Source organism: Parambassis ranga, chromosome 21 (assembly GCF_900634625.1).
Source record: "Parambassis ranga chromosome 21, fParRan2.1, whole genome shotgun sequence".
In the NCBI taxonomy this organism is placed as follows: domain Eukaryota; kingdom Metazoa; phylum Chordata; class Actinopteri; family Ambassidae; genus Parambassis; species Parambassis ranga.
The window spans coordinates 2,515,236-2,536,128 of record NC_041041.1 but is presented as its reverse complement, the minus strand read 5'-3'; the positions used below and the strand labels follow the sequence as shown (position 1 = coordinate 2,536,128).

The 20,893-nt window shown below is 44.0% G+C and overlaps 2 protein-coding genes across 3 annotated transcripts in view; one reads left to right on the top strand and one right to left on the bottom strand.

The window, feature by feature from the left end:
- Positions 1-2,148, bottom strand: part of clybl (citrate lyase beta like) — a 78,742-nt gene extending 76,594 nt beyond the window's left edge. Inside the window, exon 1 of the mRNA XM_028393028.1 lies at positions 2,088-2,148. Within this exon, the coding sequence (XP_028248829.1) occupies positions 2,088-2,111 (24 nt within the window). The 5' untranslated portion in view covers positions 2,112-2,148. The remainder of the gene's footprint in view (positions 1-2,087) is intronic.
- Positions 2,149-6,205: 4,057 nt separating this feature from the next.
- Positions 6,206-11,320, top strand: gpr18 (G protein-coupled receptor 18). 2 transcript variants are annotated; one of them, XR_003669394.1, is made up of 4 exons: positions 6,206-6,330; positions 6,953-6,990; positions 7,175-8,439; positions 8,527-11,320. XR_003669394.1 is itself a non-coding variant. In XM_028394408.1 (3 exons), exons 2-3 carry the CDS (start codon positions 6,953-6,955, stop codon positions 8,193-8,195), a joined length of 1,059 nt encoding a protein of 352 aa, XP_028250209.1. In that variant the 5' UTR covers positions 6,206-6,330; the 3' UTR covers positions 8,196-11,320. The 2 variants fall into 2 exon arrangements, 1 of the variants encoding a protein (XP_028250209.1); XM_028394408.1 differs by having other exon boundaries at positions 7,175-11,320.
- The last annotated feature ends 9,573 nt before the right edge of the window (positions 11,321-20,893 follow it).

Sequence of the window (20,893 nt, the reverse complement as noted above, 5' to 3'; positions counted from 1 at the left end):
CAGCTCTACCCACCATCAGCCCCCATACATGCAAAATTATTAATTAAGAAACTCATTCCCCCCGTGACTCATTTCAACACAGTTACATGTTTTTGTAACTGAGGAATACATCTGGTTGTCTACAAATGAAATGTTACTCACGGAAGTGTTTTAAACTATATTAAACAATAATGCTAACATTGATACTGTATCCAGACAAAATACAGACAGTCCATCTTTATCTGTGTCTGAATCAGTCTACTGTTGCAGAGACGCTGATAAAGAGTGAGCGCTATAACAAAGTATACAATGTATTGAAAGTTTGTCATTTCAACACAGACAACGGGGGTAAATGTTTCTGCCTGATATCTGGAAAGAAATGATCCAAAGCTGTTCTAAGAACTTGCATGCAAATTACAAAGACAAGGTACAAATACCAGGAATTAGCAGGCGGAAATGACTCATCAGCTGTCTTCACAATCAGCCTTTTATGGCACTAGGTATGAAATATGTGAGTCTACTGTAGGCCCTCTGTATTGTTTTACCTAATAATGAATTCAGGTCACAGTAAGAACTTCAACATTGTGTTATTCAGACGATTGAAGCAAGGCGTCTGGACTTGTAGAGTTCTCTAGAAGATGTTTCTCTGCTCCTCCAAGCAGCTTTATCAGTTCTGTTGGTGGGGAAACATGGTTTCTATGTGGTGGAGGAGCTCAGTGGGTGGGTCTGTGAGAAACTCATAACCAGCAGCTCTAAATGTTTCCATACTTCCCTGTGTTGGTCTGACTGACTGTGTCTGGTGTGGCTAACAACTATGAGACTACAGGGGGGGTGTGGTGGTGGGACAGGTGGACAGGTCGTTGTTCCTGCTGGGCACATGTGCTGGGTCCAAAAATGAAGTGGACAACAATACATGTTCCATCAGGAGGACTCCAGGGACAGCAATGTGGCCTGCACAGTCCACACTGAGGAGGACCAGGGGGCTCAATGTGGACTGGTCCACACACACACAGTACCTGCTGTTTGACTCCCACCACCCACTGGAACACAAACTGGGAGTCATCAGGACCCTGCAGCACAGAGCCCAAACTGTACCCACCAGCTCAATGGGGAGGAAGAAGGAGCAACACCACATCAGGAAGGCCCAGCAGACCTGTGGCTACCCCAACGGGGCACTCATCAAAGCCACAAAAACAAGACCCACCAACAACAGGTGGAAGGACAACAACCGGACGAGGAAAGACATTGACATCCCAGACATGTTAGGAGAGTCAGAGAAACTCTGCAGGATCTTCAACAACCATGACATCCCGGTCCATTTCAAACCGATGACAACACTGAGACAGAGACTGGTCCACCTGAAGGACAAAACCCCCAGGGACAGACACAGTAATGTCATATAAGACATAAAAATAATGTCGTAGATGAGCTTGTGTGGAAAATAGTGGCCCAAAAACACGTCTACAAAGGTGAAGAGCTGCTGTGAGACTGACTGAACAAACAGCTTCAACAAGAAATCTGAGATCTGGTTTTACTGACTGCTGAAATCTGAAGAGAGCAGAAACAAAAGCTTCAAGGCTTTTGTAGCTCTCAGACTTTGCTCCCTGGATTTTAATGATGTCTTAACAGGTATATAAATGTCAGGACACCTGATTCCCGGCCACATGTTAGTGCTCATGGCTTCTTTGGTAAGTTTGGAGGATCACTGTCAAGTCCAGCTGCCTTTAATTTAAGCAGATAAACGCCTGTTTTACTCTTGGCCTCTCTCTGCTTTATGAATCATTTATTTATTGACTAATACTTAAGGTCAGTTCATACATTTAGATATCTGATATAATATTATGTGTTCACTTTACATCTAAACTTCAGTTCTCTTCCCCATGTCTCATGTAGCAGGAGCACAACAAAGCATGTTGTCATAACTAATATTTAACAACTGTTAGCACTCAGCTATCAGTGTAGCATGTTAGCATTAGCTAGGTGCACCGCTAAGAGATGTCTAAGAACAAGCTTGGATTGTAAACACAGTTTAGCATTAGCGATATAATGTGTTATGTGCAGTTATGTTTCTGTAGAGTTTGAGCCCTTGTTAGCTGGTTTGTTCTTACCTCAGAAGATCTGACAGCGGTCATGGTGGACTGCGCCGTAGGTCGACCTCACGTATCCCGCTGCAGGGTATCGGGGAGCAGGGGGTGGTGTGGGGGGATCTGTCAAAAAATGGACCGTTACAGAGGCGTACTAATGTATTTAGTACAATCAATCTACTAAATAGCTACTAAATAAACCACAACACACATATAATACCGTGACACAGACATATATATTTTGTGTTGTGTTAAATCGTTAAAAATAACAGTAAACAAAAAAAACACACCTCCAAGATGAAATGGTTTAGTCAAAAGAGTAACATCATTAGGTGCATAAACCAGACAAGGGAAGAGGATGGAAACGATCAAAAGTCAAAGGTACAGATGGTTATGTTATGTTTTTTAAGTATGATACTGTATGTAATGAAACAGGTTAATCATGCTTGTTAGCATATCGCTATGTGTTGCTTGCTAATGCTATCGGGGTGACATTTTTCCATCATGTCAGCCGATCAACATTTGTTATCATTTGAGATTCACGCTGATAATGTGTCTGATACTGATAAATACAACAGAAAGGATTTAACTGAACATCAGTTACTTTGTTAAGTGAAGAGTTTAGGCCATAAACGAACATAACAGCTAGATGTTTACAGTATTAGCACTGCATACATACTCAGTGGGTGGAACCCTCATTACATAAAATAATAATAATAAATTTGTTTTGTGGCTTTAATAGTATTACGTATCCAAGTTAAATTAAAGGCCCACTGATACACAACATACAGTGCAGTATATGAAGTATTTGTATGTTACTGTACTTAAGTACATTTTTATGTATTTATACTTTACTTAAGTAAAAATAATAGTGCATACTTTGTACTTTGACTCCATTACATGTTGCAGCTGTTACCTGTACTTTCTCCTCCACTACATTTCTACAGTGTCTGTAGTTCCTTGTTCCATGTGATGAACACAGTGCTGGACTGATGTGAGGTCAGACTCTGCATGGAGGTGGTGTCACGCTGCCAGCTGTGTTTCTATAATGAGCCTCAGTCATGATGCCAGTGCTCTGGCTCAGTTAGCTAACTAGTTAGCTGCTGTCTGCTAACACAGGTCCATCCATTAATGTCTGATGAACATGAATCATAACATGAATCTACAGCAGGAACACTGACACAGTAGAGAAGGTTGAAGCAAGGCGTCTGGACTTGTAGAGTTTTCTAGAAGACGTTTCGCTGCTCATCCATAGGTTGACCTATGACAACACTGAGACAGAGACTGGTTCACCCGAAGGATAAGATTCCCAGGGAGAAACACAGTAATGTGATATATGCAGTCCAGTGCAGTGAGGAATGCTCTGATCTGTACATTGGAGAAACTAAACAACCACTCCACAGAAGAATGGCTCAGCACAGGAGAGCCACCTCCTCAGGACAAGACTCAGCTGTTCACCTCCACCTCAAAGACAAAGGACACTCCTTTGAGGACAACAATGTTCACATTTTAGACAGAGAGGAAAGGTGGTATGAAAGAGGAGTCAAGGAAGCCATCTATGTTAAGCTGGAAAAACCTTCCCTTAACAGAGGTGGTGGCCTCAGACATCATCTTTCTACCACATACAATGCAGTGATTCCATCCATTCCCAGGAAGTTTGCACATACTCACAGTAAGAACAAAGGGCTGTCAACCAGTCCCCCTCCGACAGTTTCATAGTCGTTAGCCAGTCGTTAGACACACCTGGCCCAGTCAGCCAGAACATCACAGGTAAGTATGGAAACATTTAGTGCTATTGTTTTTTAAGTTTTTTAAGTTTTACCCAGACCCACCCACTGAGGTCTGTAACCACATATAAACCATGTTTCCCCACCAAACAGTTAGAACTGATGAAGCTGCTTGGATGAGCAGCGAAACGTCTTCTAGAAAACTCTACAAGTCCAGACGCCTTGCTTCAACCTTCTCTACGCATGATGACCTGGATGACTGAGAATCTTCATCAACATACTGACACAGTAAACATGCTGAATGCCTGTTTGTTATCAGCAGCCTCTCTGTTCACTTGATGCCCACAGCCTGCCTCATGACACACAGACCTGTCCATAGCTGCTTCTGGACTGAACATGTACATTAACTACACATGGTCCATTTTCATTTGAGATGATTTCTTTGATTATTTTAACCTGTTCAGATCCTTTGCAATGAAAATCAATCATATATATTCAGTGTGAGTACTTTTACTTTTAATACTTTAAGTACATTTAAAAGTACTTAAGACTTTTACTTAAGCAGGATTGTTGATGCAGCACTTCTACTTTTACCTGAGTATATATTTTGCTGGTTATTTGTACTTTTAGTACCAAGCCTAGTGCTTCCTCCACCACTGATAGCTACAGTATGAGCAACTGATCAGTCACAATGCTAAAACAATTTAGCATAACAAAGTTAAGTCAAACTAAGCTAAGAACACGGAGCACACCAACAGCACAACTCAGCTTAGTATTGTCATCTGAATGCTGTGAAGCTGGATAAGTGACTTACACTGAGCGGCACACAGAAAACAGCAGGAGAAGCAGCTGTGGCTCAGCATCAGGACACACAGGAACCTGCAGGAGCACACCTGTCAACAAGGGTCCTAATGTAGGCGGCCTGACGCCTGCCTAACTGTAATTGTCCAGCAGAGGGTGCTTTAGTTATAGCCTGAAAAATATTTTGGTAGGATCTTTGTCTAGGATTTGAAAGAAGGAAAAAAGTCATATGAGAGTGACATAAAAAAGTTGATTACATGAATTATATAAGCAAATGTTCAGCATGAGTATATAGTATAGTATATATGTATTGACGGACAAAGGCTGAAGCTTTCCACGGAGTGTGCTCATATTTGTATTACTCTACATAAATAAATTAAATATGCCAAAAATATTCACAATATTAAGCTCATAATATCCTTATCTGACAAGAAAGAAAGAAATATCACATTTTAAATGCTTTGGGCATTATGAGCTGTGTAGTGCTTAGTTTCAGCCTCTAGAGGGCAGTGTAAAACAGGACAAAGAGGTGATGGCAGAGCAGCCAGAATGAGCTTTTTACCACCATCCTTTATCTAAACATGGCATGGATCTAATTTATGTTTATTGATTAAATATGAGCTTTGGAAGGAGAATTCCAAAATATAATATAAATAATTCCATAATATGATATACAATGATTACAGGAATGACGTTTTTTAAAAAAATGTCTGCACATATTGTGTACCTTATAGGTAAAAAACAGAAATTATCATGGGGTGAAATAGTCAGTGAGGAAAACCACATGACAAGTATCACAGAGAGGAAAACATCACACAGACTGTTGTCATAACAACATATTGCAATGAACACAAAGTACCATCTGGTATGAGATTCTTTGAGACACATCAAGAGGACTCGCCGATAGATCATTATTTCCCAGGAATAAGAATTAGACTGAATGAGCGGCTTCTACATAAACTGGAGCTAGAGTTAGCATCAAAGCTAACCCATCTACAAACATGTGACATGTGACATGTGACCTTTAACAGTGAGTGTGTGTGTGTGTGTGTGTGTAGAGATGGAAGTTGTGACTGCACTGTGTTCTTTAAGCCAAACGTCCTAATTCATAGTTGTTACCCGCTCGCTCACATTAATCACACACATTAATCTGTATTCAATCCCGGTCCGGCCTGACCTTGAGTGTTTCACCTGAGGTATGCGCTTTGCATCCATTAAGTCGATGCGGTGTAAAAACCATCTCACAGCATCAGCGTGAAGTGTCTATTACCACCGTCTTATTTCCTGTTTATATGGCAACTGCCTCAACATCCTGTTTTTAATTACTTCTCTCTAGCAGCAGATGCTTCTCACAGCAACCTGCTGTGGATTACTCCCCTGAGAACTAATGTGCTGTGACAGACCCCACTTTTCCAATCAATAACTCGCCCTAAATCTGCCATCTCCTCTGCCTGCCAAACACACTCCCACTTCTAATGGCACATCATTTTCTTTAAGGGGGTGTAATTGCAGACTGTGGAAAGCTGTAGCCCTTTTGTGTTCCAACTACGCAGACACTGTAAAGGAATCTAAAAGTAGAGAAAGTGCAGCTGACACAGGAAGTGATGGGGGCTTTACGCCGCCACCGCTGTGTGTCTGTTGCTCACTTCCCTGTTTTGGCAGATAAATCCTCATGAACTCGCTCTCGCCTCATAAACCTGTTGGTGTAAGCTTGTCAAGATGTTTGTTTGATTTCTGTGGTAAGTGTAGCTTTTTTTTATTGTCCGGGCTGCAGCTACCTGATCTGTTTCACATTTAGGTTGGAGGTTGGAGGGGTAGGTGGGGGTGGTGGTGGTGGAGGGTGGTGAAGCTGGCAGACGGAGTTTACAGCAGCTCGCTAACTTCGCCCACAAGCTGATTTAAATGTGTTTTTTATTCTGGAAACTGGTTTAAAAAATGGTCGTTTTTAATCATACCTGGCCATTCTTACAGAACAATAGACAAACAGTAGAATCTCAGAAGTCACATGACTTCTCATCAAGATGTAGCATCAACTTCCATTTTTTTTTTTTTTAAACCACAAATCACACGTGTTTCATACACTCTCTGTGCCTGTGTGCTTATTTATTCCTTTTTCTTTGACGTTTAGAATTATATGTGCATTGTTTGTCTTCCTCGTGTCTTTTACAGCACAGCTGCACAGTAAAAATAAATATTCAAATGAACAGGCAGCAGGTCGTGCAAACTGCAACACACAGTTACTGTGCGTCCATATTTAGCGCAGCCGCTGGCTGTTTCAGTCTCAGCACTTCTTCTTCAAACCCGATTGGTCCAAACAGAAAAAAAAAATCAGTTATATTTGTTTGTTGTTTATTTGTTTAGATGCAGACTGATGAGGGATTATTTCCATTTGTTCATAGGTAAGTAACATTATCTACAAAACTGATTTTTAAAACTTTCTGGATTCGTTTTGTTGCTGATTATAAACCACAAGAAGCACATTTCACCATTTGGTTACAGTATAAATAGATGTTAATCCAGATTCTTGTTTTAAATTTGAATCTAAATCAGGATTAAGCAGTTGTTATCTTCTGTAACTTTCAGTATGAAGCTGGATGTAAACGTCTCCAACATGTCTGTGGAGTCGGCGGCGGTGACGCCGGAGCAGGGTCCAGTGGAGTACCGCGTATCGGGCCTGGTGTTCTACAGCTTCGTCTTCATCATCGGAGTCATCGTAAACCTGACCGCCATATGGGTGTTTGCTCTGACCACCAAGAAGAGGAGCTCCGTCACCGTCTACATGATAAACGTGGCAGTGGTGGACCTCACCTTCATCCTGCTGCTTCCCTTCAGGATGGTGTACCATCACCTGGACTACTGGCCTTTTGGAGACATCTTCTGCCGGATCAGCGCAGCTCTCACCATCTTTTACCCCTGCATGGCTCTGTGGCTGTTTGCTCTGATCAGCGCTGACCGCTACATGGCCATCGTCCAGCCGAAGCACGGCAAGGAGCTGAGGAACGTCCCGAAGGCCGTGGTGGCCAGTTTGGGAGTGTGGATCATGACGCTGGGCAGCACTGTGCCCTTGATCTTCTCTCAGGCCGATCCCGATCGCATCTCCAACTTCACTACCTGCATCAAGATGCAGGACATCATCTACATGCGCCACGACAACCTTGTCAACTTTGTGCGACTCATCTTTTTCTTCCTGCTTCCCATTTGTATCATGATTGGCTGCTACATCATCATCGTGGACAATCTGATACACGGTCGCACCTCTAAACTCAAGCCTAAAGTCAAGGAGAAGTCCATCCGGATCATCATCACGCTCATCGTCCAGGTGCTGGTGTGCTTTGTGCCTTTTCATGTGTGCTTGGTGACCCGTTTATTGGGTACCGGTGAAGACGGCGGGTTCAGCACCGGGGCGGTCTTCACCACGTTCCTGATGAACCTCAGCACAGTGCTGGACATCATCCTGTACTACATCGTCTCCAAGCAGTTCCAGGACAGGGTGATCAGTGTCATCCTGTACAGGAACTACCTGCGAAGCGTGAGACGAAAGAGCCGGCACACAAACACGGGGAGCGTCCGATCCATGAGCAACCTGACCAGCGCCATGATATGAAAACAGACACATCACTTCAGGCGGCACGCTTCGGCACAATGTAACACTGAATGCATCACTGTGTACATGCTTCATTATCAAAAGGATCAAAACTTGCAATTAATTTTCAAGCTGTAATGTACACTCACAGTGTGGGAGTGCTGCTGTTGTGGCAAAAACATCTGTGTTCAGAGCTGATTGGCTCACCCAGGAGACTGGAGATGTTTTCAGTGCGTCTTTTCTTTCAGTGCTCTGCTGGGCTCAGGTGTGCTACATGCAGGTGAAAATAAAGCTCATCATCATCGTTTCAAAACATCGCCCACAGTATCTCTGTGTTTGCTTTGTTGTGCAGAAACTCTGAAACTCTCCTCTACGTCAGGGCGACAGCTATAAAGGGCCAGGCAGCCCCCGCAGCAGGGGGGTGGGCGGCGGGCGGGAAACCGACAGGAAACAGAAAAGGTTGCTGCTTCTGTGTTGTTACTGCATCTGTAGCACCGGTGAGTAAGTGTAACCATCATCATGTCAGGCTTGAAGTGTGAGAGTTTATGCACAAACACACGCATCCTGCTGTAAATCCATCGACCAGCTGATGGCAGCATGGCACAGCTAGATCCCATCCACCTCCACCTGCCTGCACCACCAGCTCTCTGGGAGCGGACGGAGCCACGTTTTCATTTCTCTGCTTTAAAGTTCCTTTTGGTTTGTTTCCTGTCGTTACAGCTGCCTTCATTAAAGCACACGTTTCCATTTTTTTTTTTTTATTCCTTCCACCTCATCACGCAGAAGTTGTTAACAACAGCTTCCTCCACCCAGAATTAGCCTAAAAGTGTGTGTATATGGTGCACCGTGGATGGTATTGATCAGATGTTAAATGATTCAGTTGCTCAGAGTGCATTTACAGTAACATGCTCAAGAGATGTCAGTGAGGCTATTTGCTAGATTTAGAGCAAAAGATGAAACCCTTTTCTGCACAGGGATACTTCAGAGTCTGTAAGTGTACTGTAAGCAATTTATTCTCCATTCACTCCCCCTCAAACGACAGACAAGTAATGAGTTAGAACTGGACGAGTGACAGTTGTGTGTCTGAGAAGAGGCGAGATTTAAAAAACAAACCATGTCTGAATGTGATGGTTTTGATAGCCGTCCTGCACAAATGAGCTAAGAATTGATTCTGTGTTGCCGATTGTTAAAATAATTGAGTTAGTGCGTCTGTCGCACCGGCACAGTCCTAACTGCATCAGACAGGAAGTCGGTGCAGCCGGGTGGCTGTTAGACAGTCGAGGCTCCCCGCAGCGTGGCCACATGTGCCACAACCATTCTCTGAGCAGACATCATGTGGATGCAAACACCCAAATAAACTGAGACTCTCTCAGCACGCTGTGAAACAGTTCTGCCTTCATTTCTGACACCAGAGCATCATCTAACAGCAGAATGACAACATCTTAGAAATAACCAACCAGCCTGTGGGTGGATCTTCTAGGTGTCAGCTTGATGTTGGAGTGTTGGTGGCAGCAAGAGGTCCATGCTAGGCTAAAAACAAAGCTACTTTCCTAATTGGAAAGTAGCTTTTCTTCTTCTCTAGTTGGACTGAGGGCAAACTCAAGGCTTCATTGACTCATCAGTTCCATCTTGTGGAACAAAACAGTGTTACGTCCGAGCATTCCAGGACCTCCTTCCAGAGATGGGTTAGAGCTTGTTAGCAGTTATCATGATCTGATCTGTGTTCAGGTGTTTATTTTTTGTATATGCTCATATTTAATGAGTTATTATTGGCTAAAAATATAGGAAGTAACATCAGCCACTGGTGAAGCAGCCAAGCTACTGACCTCCTGACCTCTAACCTGACCGAGTTTTTTTTAGACGTTTGTTTATCGCCAGCCCCCATGACAATCAGTAGTTTCATTGGTTTTCCTGTTGGTGCCTTAGTATCATAATCTGCAGTTCTCTCCATGGCCTCTAGAGGGGGTGGTTTTAAGTCCTCATAGACTTCTATTTTAAAATGTCCAACTGTAGAGTACAGTGGAAATCAAAATGTTAACAGCTGGGTCCGGGAACTGGTTTTGGGGAAGTTAAGATTGTGTTCACTTCTTCTTGTTTGTCACGTCTTCAAATTTGTGGAGGAAACATAAGAAAGAAAGTGAAATGACACAATACAAAGATATATTTAACCTCACATCCTGTTACATTCTGAATTGCACGTTATGTAGCATGTGTGTGTGTGTGTGAGCTTGATTTGTGCAGGATTCCCGGGTGAAGATGTGGCCGCTCTGTTTGATATAGCAGGGTTAGATTTACACTGTGTTAAATAAGAGGAGGCAGACTACAAGATTGGAATTCTGGGAACTGCAGTCCATCATATGGTGATAGGTTTATTGGCCAGTTGGACTACAAGTGGATTTATAACCAAGAGGTCAGAGGTCAAATGAAACATCAGAGGGACCGTCTATCTGTCCCACCTGTTAGACATCAAAAGAAAAAAAAGAAAAAAGCCGCCACGCTGCTCACAGCAACTGGCATTTAAAACAATTAAGTTTCCTGTCAAGTCCCTGTGATGAATTATCCGGAAGCTTTACCCGCTGTAATTCTAAATCTTCCCAACAAGTGCCTTTGTTGTAGAGAAATTAATGAAAACAAGATTGTCTTTCATAGGAGCTGATCTAACAGCGCGACAGCCAGCTGCTCTTCTTTGGGAATAAAAACAGTCAGCATTAAACACAGCTCACACAAAATACTTCTTCTTTTTTTTTTCTCCTACCACTCGTGTGGAAAACAAATCAGGCGGCAGGCGCAGTGGCCATCTGTTTTGTTATTTGATATGTGTGAATACATGTTGTAATGACTTTGTTTGTGAATCACTCTGCGCGGCAGAACACACGAGAGCTCTCGAAGTGCTGGAGTGTTCAAAGCTAATCATATAATTGGACACAATAGTCGATGACAAATGGAGACGCTTGGAGCCAGCCAGCTGGGGAAGTGAATATGTAATCATTGTAAAATCATATCATTTTTGCATATTTGAAGACAGCTTAATAGAGTTTGCGTGTCAGCGCACCATCAAATGATGATCAGAGACAGTGTCGCTGTGTTTGTTTTCCCGGCTTTGCTGGACTGCTTCATCTTCATCATGATTAAAAGTGTTTCCTCAATAGCATGTTTCTTATATGTTTATTTGTCATACATGACTTTATGAAGCTGATTGAGGACATGTGACCTATCTGGATGAAGAAAACGTAAACAGGCGGCAGCAGTGATGCTAACGGAACACAATTGAATCTGAGAGGAGGTAAATGTGTGTTTTTCTACTGCCAATGTGTGATCATACATCCCGTCTCCCGGTGTTTAATGTGTGCGTCCAGCCGCTGTAACGCCATGATCAATACTGGGATTAGTTTTTATCGCCACCTTGTGGACAGACGCTCTCCTCCGTGCGCCGTGTTTCTCCTTCCAGGAGCTGTTTGCCGGCTGCTCATCTAAACTGTCCATCGTCGCTTCTCCACACTCATCACGCCCACTAAATTCCGACCAATCACACAATTGTTCTCGCACAGCACTGAGAGAAAAAGTTCTGCCCGGGCCATGTGTCCAAGAGAGCTGCAGAACAGGCACTCCGAGAGAAAAATGGCGTCATTTTGTGGGCGGAACGGCGGCAGCGAGGAGCGAGTTCTCTGATCTCGTGGAGTATGGATCCAGCTTTACCGGGTACATATACAGTCTTAAAAGGTTATCTAATCCTGAGGCTAATTTAGCTTAGCTAACTAACCTGATATTTACACAGTCACCATCACTGATCCGTGCATTGTAGCTTTGTTATAGCTAGCTAACAGTTGGTTAGCTGGTGTGTATTTCATAAAGCCAAATGTTGGCTTTCTAATAGCAGTTAGCAAGCTAGCTGTACGACTGGAACATGAGCTACATAAAAGGGTTACTGTGTTGAATTTCATAAAAACATACAGGAGTACAACGAACCTGTGGCGGCTTGGTGCTGCTTGGTGCTGACTGCAGCTAATGTCATGGCCACAGGTGTCACTGTTGAGTTGTTTTAACTGTAACTGTAACAAATCTGGCTGCAGGGTGCTGTGAGAGAGTCCTTCATATGTGCATCTGCTTCTAGAGAAAAATAAAAAATTATATTTTATTACAGTATTTTATATCAAAATTAAAATGGAAATCATCCTCATTACAGCCAAGGTAATGTTGGCCCCAGTATGCTAGCATTCTGCTAATGGATGCTAATTGGTTAGTTTGAATAGAACTTTTAGGACTTGTTTCTTTGAAGCTGTTGTTTTAACTCTTTCTTTATTGTACAGTTTCCGTCACACACACACACCTGCTCACTTAGACATGTTGCAAAGGTTTAGGTTGCAGAAACAACTTAAATATTTCACCAAACGGCTGGAACGCTTTCATCAAATTCAAAAAAGTTGCAATAATAAAGTTAAATAACGTCTCATTCCAATTCAAATGAACAGGCACAGAGTGAACATGCTGCAGTTTTGTTTGAAGCACTTTTACTGTACCATTAGTCTTCATACTGTTCCCATTAGAGAGCACGAGGACATGAAAGAGAGCCTATAATGTTATATAGATACTGTACACATCACATCCAGCCTCGGCCGGGCCTCCTCCTCCTCCTCCTCGTCTACTGTACGGCATCAAGCAGCCAGCAGCTGCCTGCGTTTACATCATTTAGCCGTTCTCTCAGGGCACTTTAATACACTGAAACTCTCCCCTGGTAAACTTTACAATAGGATGTTGAAGGATACTTCTGCTGCTGCCATAGGAAATGAGAGGCACATGTGTGTGGAGGTACCCCCCCACCACCACCACCACCATCTCCCCCTGTGTCTCCCCCAGCTTAAGGGCTGCACAATGAGACTAATGGATTCCTTTTGTGGACCAAACTAGGTTAAAGCACATGAGCTATTGTTTTTATCTGCGCTGCTAGCACGCCGCCGCGCTGCGATCTCACCGGGCCTGTGTGAGGTATTCCTTCAGCTTTCTTCTGTTAACTGCCGTCTCTACAACGTCTTTCGTCTCCATTAAAAGGAGATAATCTGCTGCAAGACTTTCCAGTGCTACTAAACTGACTCCCATTGACCCTGTGTTTAGCAGACAGAGAGGAGAGGAATGCACGGCCTTGATTACAGCTGTGTGTCTATTTTAGCAGATTGTTCTATTGCTGATTCACACACACACACATCGCCAGCCGCCATTAGCACGTATAAATAATGTAAGGCCCTCATCTCTGTCTGTTTTTTTTTCCAACTCTCTGCTCAGCTAAGTGCCTGAATGGAAACCTTGGCCCTCCTCCGCCTCCTCCTCCTCCTCTTCATCCTCCTCAGTGTCAGGTTCTCCATAGATCAGTGTAAGATGTATTTTAAGGCCGTGCAGCAGCATGTTCTTGACAATGTTCCGCTCAATGCATGTGGGAATGTTTTTAATTGTATCATGTGAAGTGGAGTAGGAGCTCCGGTGGGGGTGGGGGGGGGGCATGTCAGGCACTGTTAATATTTAATCCGGTCTCACTTCAGTTTCCTCATGATCCACGCTATTGTAAGAGAAAGCAACACTACAAGGTGGATAAAGAGACGTGAATCAAAGACTTGTTGTAGCTCACAGCCTGTGAAGACACTATTATGAGCCTCCACTGTGTGTGTGTGTGTGTGTGTGTGTGTCCTGAACACTGAGCAGTATATGTCATGCTGCTGCTAATGCATTTATTTCAGCATCTAAAGAGAGCTGACTGACAAATTTAATGCAAAGGGAGGTTAGCCTGTGGAGAGGAGGAAGAGGAGAGGAGGGGGGGGCTTTCACTTCCTCTGTGTGCGCCTCACGTCGCCTCTTCCTCAGCTCAATTACAGGATTGATACTGGAAGAGGAAGCTTCATCATGTCGTACAGATGTCTTCACCGGGAGACCACGCATGTTGTCATTTAACGTGACGCCGCCCGCTCCGAACAAACAAACCCCGACGTTCGGACTGTAGATTTCATTACAGGCTTATAATAAATATGGAAGAAAGGACTGGAGGTCTGAGTTTAACAATTCAGCTGAGTGAATGAATCTAAAACAATAACTTGTAAACAATAATACTCTTTCAGTGAGCCATTCAGCTCCATCATAGTAAACATTTTTTATAAGCCAGACAGCTCTATAAAGTGCTTTAGGCATCATTGGGCACAACCGTCATTAGTCAGTGTGTGTGTGTGTGTGAATCTGAATAAAACCACCCGTGTGTGTGTGTGTGTGTGTGTCTGCGCAGCCCGTATCTATTTTACACTGTTTCATTTCAAACGTGACACACGCAGAGAACACACTCCACAACAATGGCCGTGTTTTGCTTTAATTTGATTAGGTTTTGTCTCAGCAAACGCCAAGTCCTGTTTCGCCTCAAGAACATATCTCTTAATCACGTTCCATCCAGGCTGTGTCTTTCATCTAAATCTCACAGCCGTGGCTCACACCCAACTTTATTTCGCTGAAAGGTAGAGAAAACACACACACACACACACAGACAGACACACACACACCCAACAAGGGGGAATACAATGACAAAAGCCCAGCTCTCATCTCTGTCAAATGAAGTGATGTTTTGTGTTTAGCTGTGTGTGTGTCTGTGTGTGTGTGTGTCTGTCTGCAGGGCTCAGATCCATGTTGTTTGGTTTGCTTCTCCATTAAGAGAGCTGTAAAGGAGAGGGAACAGATGGCTGCTGGCCCGCTCTGTCCTGCATCCTCTCACAACTGCCACACTTCCTGTGCGTCCATTAATCTTCTCTCACTATTCCTGCAGCACAACTTTATTAAAACAACTCAGGAGAGAGCGAACAACAAGCCCGCGCAGCTGTCAGGAGCAAAAGACAGAACCATTCGTCCACAGAAGAACGGCCTCGGATTCTGAGACGCATCTGTAAAACAGCTCGAGTGAGAATCCTGGCCGGGCTTTGAAGGAGCGGCCGCTGCAGTGCAGACACAATAAATGCTCATTAGAACGCAGCTGGAACTGCTGCTGTTGTGGAGTTCATAGGTGCAGTTTGTCAAATTTGAACGTGTGAGGCTCGAGCTTCTTCCCGTCCTCACAGTAACTGTTCAGACATATTTCATATGTTCATACAGTGCTGTGTAAAGAACGAATAATTACAAACAGGCCTGAGTGATGAGAGGAGAAACATTCCACTGAATAGCAGCGGTGCTTCAAGGTCGCTGAATATGACACAAAACAGCAGATTTTCCTGAGATCAGACAAAGAAAACCTGATAAGACACAAATATTATGAATGTTGGGGAAAATCATCCCAGACCCACACATCTACAGAGAGACAGTCTGTACAAATTCAGCACTGTTAGCCTCCCCAGGACTGGTGGACCAGCAGAGATCCCCCCAAAAATGTGACGTGTAAGAGTCCATGAGGTCACAACGGAACCTGGGTAACCTCTAAGCAGCTAAAGTCCTCTCTCACATTGACTGTACACTGATGAGATCATAGAACTGAAAGGAAAACTGCATCCCAGCATCAAGAGCCTCATCCCCTCTGTGCGGCATGGTGGTGGTAGTATGATGGTCTGGGGCCTGTTTTGCTGCATCTGGACCAGGACAGCTTGTCATCATTGATGGATCAATGAATTCTGAATGACAGCAGTGAATTCTAAAGGAACATGTCAGGACATCTGTCTGTGAGCTGGATCTGAAGAGAAAGAGCAGCAAGACAACGAGCCCAAACACACAAGTGGTTCTACTAAAGAACGGTTCCAGAAGAACAGAGTTCCTGTTCGGAAGTCAAAGTCCTGACCTTAATCCACCTGAGATGTTGTGGAAGGACCTGAAACAAGCAGCTGATGTGAGGAAACCCAGCAACATGTCAGAACTGAAGCTGCTCTGTACTGAGGAATGGACTCAGACTCCTCCAAGCTGCTGTGGACGACTGATCAGCAGCTACTGGAAACCTTTAGCTGCTGTTATTGCTGCACAAGGAGCTCACAGCAGACACTGAGAGCAGAGCTTCACACACTGCTACCACTCATATGAAGCTTTGGATCATTGTACTGAAGGAATAAAGGACAGAGGCTCATACTTCTGCAGTAACATGGAAAAGGACCCGGTGCGATGATCACAGGTCTGCAGTGGGTCGGCTCTGCTGTCTAATTGTTCTGTCTGCCTGCAGATCTACATGTTGCGCTGTATAATGACAAATATTCTAAGAACATAGCTCTATTTAGCCCTCTGCTGTGTGTCCATAACAGTCAGTGAGTAAATTGAAAAATCAATTCCAATTTAAATGATTGGAATAAAGAACTCCAGGAGCCGAGGATGAAAAAAAAAAGAAAGAAAAACCTCCTTCTTCCAGATCCCCTTTAATTGGAAAGTCATTTCTTCGGGGTATTCTAATGGTTCTGAGGGAAGATTGCAAAATAAAGTTGATGAGCCGGGGGAGGGAGGGGGGCTGAGGCTGAGGGTTAATAGTGTGTGCTGCGTTGTGTTTGTGTGTGTTCCACTGACCCTGTGTGTGTTTTCTTTGCTCTGCCACACAGTGTTCACCCCCCCCCCCCCCCTTATGACAGAAGCACCAAATGAAGACTAATCCAGTGGGCTCACACACACACACACACACACTCAGACACACACACTCCCTTCACGCCTGTGGTCAGTCGTCTCATCCATCTGCTATCAGGGGGAGTGTCGGCGGGGCTCCTGGGTCAAACTAAATTAACCATCCCTCGCTCACAATTGTAAAAATGTAATTGACTTAATAGAAGTAACCCTGGTGATTTGATCCTCTGGCTGCAGAGGCCTCTTCACATGAAGCAGCTTCACAGTGAGCCAAACATCGAAATGATGTTTTTTTCTTCCTGTTTTTTCCTTAAAAACTGAAACACTGAGATAAATAACTGATATATCAAAACAATCATTTGTAAACAGTCAGCCCCCCCCCTCTACAGGCTTTAAGTAGCATCACACACACTAGGCTGCATTCTTCACTCATCACAAAGGGCCCATTTGTACCCTTTGACCTCCATTTTGTAAGTTTACACCAGAAGGTTTCATACTTTAGCAGAGGGCACGCACAGATGTCCTTTTACAATGTGTTCAGACAGACGCCATGTTGGCAGCGTCACAGTCCACCTAAACTCCAACTACAGGCAAAGAGGTGGAGCATGAGTGGAGTTCTTCATGGGCTTGATATACATCCAGCCATCCGCCCACCTCCGCAGCAGCAGGACTCTTTACAGCTTTATCGCTCATGATGAGATGACGTCGGCCGATATGATCATACGCTCCGTTAATGCAGACGTAAAATAATGTCATGTGTCCGAAAATACATCCATCCAGGAATGGTTATAAACACACACACACACACACACAAGAGCCTTTAACAAAAACACAACATGCAGAGATACTTACTGCTCTTCTACACCATGAGGGGTGGAGGTGCTCCACTCCTCCTTTGGATGGAGGTGTGGAGCCACACAGATGTTTACATGAAGATTTACAGCTCATCTAACGGTCACTTCACAACAAGTGCACACGAGTGTCGCGCTCCACAGGGATGACTCATACACTGTGTGTAAGTACGGACGAACCGGTGGTGTCTCACTTCCCCTAAAAAGTCCGAATACATGCAAAAACAAGTTGAATGAAAAATTACCCAGCATGCAATTTCCCACAGGTCCATAAATGTGTGTAAATGCCCTATATACTCACAGCCAATTAGGTTAAACTGATGCTAACATCATCATCGTCGCTGATTTGCATGCTAGTCCTGCATGTTCACAGATCTTCATGTCGACCAGAGAGACGTCATCACCTCTGATTTCTGCCATTAGCTGCAGATTTCCATCAGGACCTCGCAGCAGCAGCAGCAGCAGCAGCAGCAGCAGCAGCAGCGGCGGCGGCGGCGGCAGCGCTGTGAGCGTGCTCAGTTATTGTGGAGCGAGCATCGCTCTGTGCACTCAGAGGGACGAATATTAGCAGTAATCCTGCAGGGCCATCTGATCTATAGGCAGAGGTGGAGGAAGTACTGAAGTAGAAGTAGAAGCGCTCCATCAACAGTTCTACTTAAGTCAAAGTCTTAAGTACTTTTAAATGTACTTAAAGTATTAAAAGTAAAAGTACTCACACAGTGAGTTATCTCTGAATATCTAGGTGGAGCCATGTTGATGGCGCTCCTGGTGATTCTCTCTACCAGGACCTCCCTACAGCAGCTCTTCTCTTTGAGGCCCACACATCTCCCTGGTGGCTCGGCTCGGTGCAGGCTGACTCTGGATCCATGTCCAATGGTCAGGTCAGCTGCAGAGGACAGGAGGACAGAGACAGTCCATCTACTGCTGTGCTGCTGCCAGACACTGGAGCTGATGGAGCCGCCTGATTGGTTCAAGCTTCAGAGACAGAAACACCATCCATGTTTTTATAGATGGAGACATGTTGGAGAAACTGTTCAAGAAATGTAACGAGTAACGACAAACAGTAGAAATGTAGAAGAGCAGAGAGAACAGAGAGCAGCCAAGTCATACCCAGCCAAAGGATGAAAAAAAGTGCGACTTATAGTCCGACAAATACGGTAAGTATTTGTACTTCTTTGCTGTAAATAAGCACCTGCTGTCACTCACATCAAAACACCTACAGAGACCAAAGCAGGCTGGAAGTATGTTACACAGCCCCTAGAGGCTGTGGAGGGAACTGCAGTTTTTGACACTACAGTTTGATCTTAATTTCACACACACACTCTTGTATCAACAGGATATGATATGTTTTGTAAATCCTACCTGCGGCTCGGCTCATGCCAGCCTGGCCGCAGACCTTTCTGCTGGCATTAAAGAAGCACCGCGTGGAGACATTTCCATTCAAGAAACTTGTTGACACAGTTATCAGACATCAAAGAGTCTGGTGTCATTTTGAAAAGGCCTTATGAGAGTAATGGAGATGTTAAAGGGCGTGTTGGCCCCAAATATCACAAAAGGATGAGAGGATATGAACAAGCTTTGACTGAAAGACTGAAAGGAAGAAAAAAAATGCAATCTCTGAGGAGGGAGGGAGGGAGGGAAGCTCGGCTCCATTTCCGCCTAAGAAGCACAGAGTTAAAAGGTGGCCCCTGTACAAATGAAACTCAATTTCACGCCACATTATCCCTCCCTGTTCTCTTTCCTGGCTTTCATTTTCATTAAGACCAGAGACAATCATAAATTAATAATTACTGCCGAATGTCTAAGCGCAGGCCGCAGTCCCGTGCATGTGCTCCTCCATGTTCATGCTTGCAAAATGTTAATTTAGGTAATGTGGCCTGGCCCCTTGTCAGATAGAACTGTTTTGTAGTTTCACTAATACATAATGGTCCATCTGATTAGGTGACATTAGTCCTATCCCTTCAGACAATCTGCCTGTAATGTCCCTTCCACAGACACTCAACCTGGACGAGGAGCCAGGAATTAGCCTTAGCCCTGCGCCACAGAAACTTCCAGAGGATAAACACACACACACACACACACACAGAAAAACAACAAATTGTGCAATGTGACATCAGGTGAACCAAGAAGCGGCGGGCTCATGCGGAATAATCACGTCTGGATGATGTCTTCATGAGCACACATCTCCACGTCAGGACGAGTGAATAAAAGACACAGCTCACACTCTGAATATGCAATCAGCGCCGCGGCTTTCCACGCCACAGCCAGGCTACAAACGCAACAACACATCTATAATGCACATTTGGTATTTAAAGTCTTCGTGCCTCATGGTCATATTTGTACTGAATTGAATTTATTACAAAATGTGCAGTGATATGAAACATGTAGCTGCAGGGCTTCCTCTCTCTCTCTCTCTCTCTCTCTCTCTCTCTCCACGACACAGGAAGAGGAGGAAAAGGCATCAGATGGAGAAATAAACACCAACGACGGAGTCATTGAACAGATAAAGTGGACGCAGCATCGGTTTCCTTCACTCCACAGTGAGCTTCAGGTTTTTGTCCACGAGAGGCACGCGCTCATGATTGATTGCCCATTGTGTGTCATATTGTTCTTTCAAGGTTGATTGAAACTTTAACCTCATTTTTAATAAAAAAAAAAAAGCTTGAAATATTTTCAGGGCCTTGAATTTTTACAATGCAGCATTGAATTATGCAGCAATCAGTCAATTATTCATTTGTGTGGCTGTGTTACGGCCTCGCTTTAAAAAGCACGCGGAATGGGGGAAAAAGGGCCGAAGCCTGCTGTGTCAACACATTTCAGTCAGAAGTGCTTACAGCAGAAATTTGTCTCTCATTTTTCTTTTATGGGTTTTAAGAGCTCGACCTGTTACAGTGGTTCTGGAAGGATCCGCAAATAAAAGTTCATCACGTCCGAACACGCCCATCACAGTTAATATGGTGATGAATGACAGGTTAAAGGAGCGTTTTATTTGATGCCATGGATGAGTCTCATACATGTAAAAGGACACATGGGAGCATGTGATTGGTCACACCCATGTTTACATCATGATTGTTATGATTAGCTCATCAAAAAGTGGCTGCAAAAAATGAGCTGCACTTCCAGCCTGATACCAAATCTGTCGGTAAGCTCTATTATTATAAAAACTTCCTGTTTCCAGACTATTGAAGAAAAATAATGTTCATTAGCTAAACACACACATTAGCATCGAGCGCAGTAAGAACAGGACCCAAAACGTGGCGTTAGCACTTCCTCGTCCTCAGGTCAAGCTTTGATGGCTGAGGCCAGCACACACACACACACAGC

Bases quoted from the DNA above. Each gene is read 5' to 3' on its own strand.
- gpr18 (XM_028394408.1), top strand. From the start codon at position 6,953: ATGCAGACTGATGAGGGATTATTTCCATTTGTTCATAG. The intron at 6,991-7,174 runs GTAAGTAACATT...TGTAACTTTCAG, and splicing joins TTATTTCCATTTGTTCATAG to TATGAAGCTGGATGTAAACG.